We start from the raw sequence: 1,559 nt of genomic DNA, 5'->3' as shown, positions 1-1,559 counted from the left end.
TCTCTATCCCCTCTATCTATGGCTCTCTCTCTCTCTCTCTCTCTCTCTCTCTCTCTCTCTCTCTCTCTCTCTCTCTCTCTCTCTCTCTCTCTCTCTCTCTCTCTCTTTCTCTCTCTCTCTCTCTCTCTCTCTCTCTCTCTCTCTCTCTCTCTCTCTCTCTCTCTCTCTCTCTCTCTCTCTCTCTCTCTCTCTCTCTCTCTGTCTCTCTCTCTCTGTTCGTCTGTCTCATACTCTGCGAAATCAATTTTGTTCATTAGTATACATCTAACAGCACCCTTGTAGATATACCGTACGTTTTCAAATCACGATGAGGCTGTGTTTTCTTCTCATTGGTGTATGTTTTAGCGGACGCACAGGAAAGAATTATGTAAGAATGAAAGCGTTTATTTGGCTTGCAAAAATTAACAACAATTTTGTATTTACATTTTATCACACGATTGGATAGTTTGACTATAGCATTATATCTAAGTTAATTTAATATCTATATACAAGTAATTATATTAAGTCTAGTACCAACAATGACATACAAACAATAACCATATGAACACGTCAGCATAGATACGTAACTTGGCACACATTCACGCAAGGCGAGGACACAGAGGGCGTTGGCAGGGCGGGAGGAGCACCCGTCGTGGTCAATCAGGGCCTGCGAGGGTGAAGGAGGCTCATGTGCGAACCCTCGCGAATCCCCGCGTGCCGTCAGGTCCTCTTGGCTCTCGCGTGACGCCCTGGGCCTGCTGCTGCTGCTGGAGGACGCGCCGGAACGAGGCCGGCGAGGAGGGCACGGACGCGCTGCCGGGCCTGCAGGCGCGGCGGTGGTGGAGGACGATGGGCTGCGGCGTGAGACAAGAGGGACTCTGGCGCCAGGACCGCATGCGCTGGTAGTTGGAGCCGTCCTCGCCCTCCGAGTTGCTCGACTCGCCCCTGAGGTGCGCCAGCCGCGACTTGCTGCCCTTCAGCCGCGAGCGCAGCTCCTCCGCCGACACGCCGAACTCGCACTTGCTGTGCAGCCTCGGGGTCGAGTTCGGCGTCGGGGAGGACTTCCGCTCGGACCTGCGGGCGCGGCGGAATACGTGCAGGCTGATCTTGGGGTCGTCCAGCTCCTGCAGGGCGCGCGCCGCCCCCCACACGTCCTCGTACTCTATGATCGCGCAGGTCGAGGAGCTGACCTCCGGCACCCGCGCCGCCAGGGGCTGCAGCTCGGGGGGCAGGCCTCCGCCGGGCTTCGGCCGCATCACCTGTAGCGACGAGACGGGGCCGTACACGCCGAACAGGGTGGCGAGGCCCTCCATGGACGCGTGCTCGGTGGGGACGTTGACGGCGATGATGGCGCGGGACGTGGGCGTTTCGCAGCGCAGGGCCTCGGGCAGGGGCGCCACCCGCCGCACCTTCGTGCCCTCCTCGTTCAGCTGCAGCGCCAGCGACGTGCGGAGCGACAGCGCCAGCACGCGCCAGTCGCGCGACAGCTTCTTGATCTTCTTGTATCCGGAAAGGAGCTTCAGCGACACGAAGCCCTCGCGATGGCGCTTCACGTGCTTCAGCAGGAACAGGTCCTTGGT

The 1,559-nt window shown here is 58.4% G+C and overlaps 1 protein-coding gene across 1 annotated transcript in view; it reads right to left on the bottom strand.

The window, feature by feature from the left end:
- Window positions 1-665: 665 nt before the first annotated feature.
- Window positions 666-1,559, bottom strand: part of LOC125038315 (la-related protein 6-like) — a 1,380-nt gene continuing 486 nt past the window's right edge. The window contains exon 1 of the mRNA XM_047631787.1: window positions 666-1,559. This exon is cut by the window's right edge and continues 486 nt beyond it. Within this exon, the coding sequence (XP_047487743.1) occupies window positions 666-1,559 (894 nt within the window).

Source organism: Penaeus chinensis, chromosome 3 (genome assembly GCF_019202785.1).
Source record: "Penaeus chinensis breed Huanghai No. 1 chromosome 3, ASM1920278v2, whole genome shotgun sequence".
Classification (NCBI taxonomy): Eukaryota; Metazoa; Arthropoda; class Malacostraca; order Decapoda; family Penaeidae; genus Penaeus; species Penaeus chinensis.
This window is presented reverse-complemented; position numbering and strand designations above follow the sequence as displayed.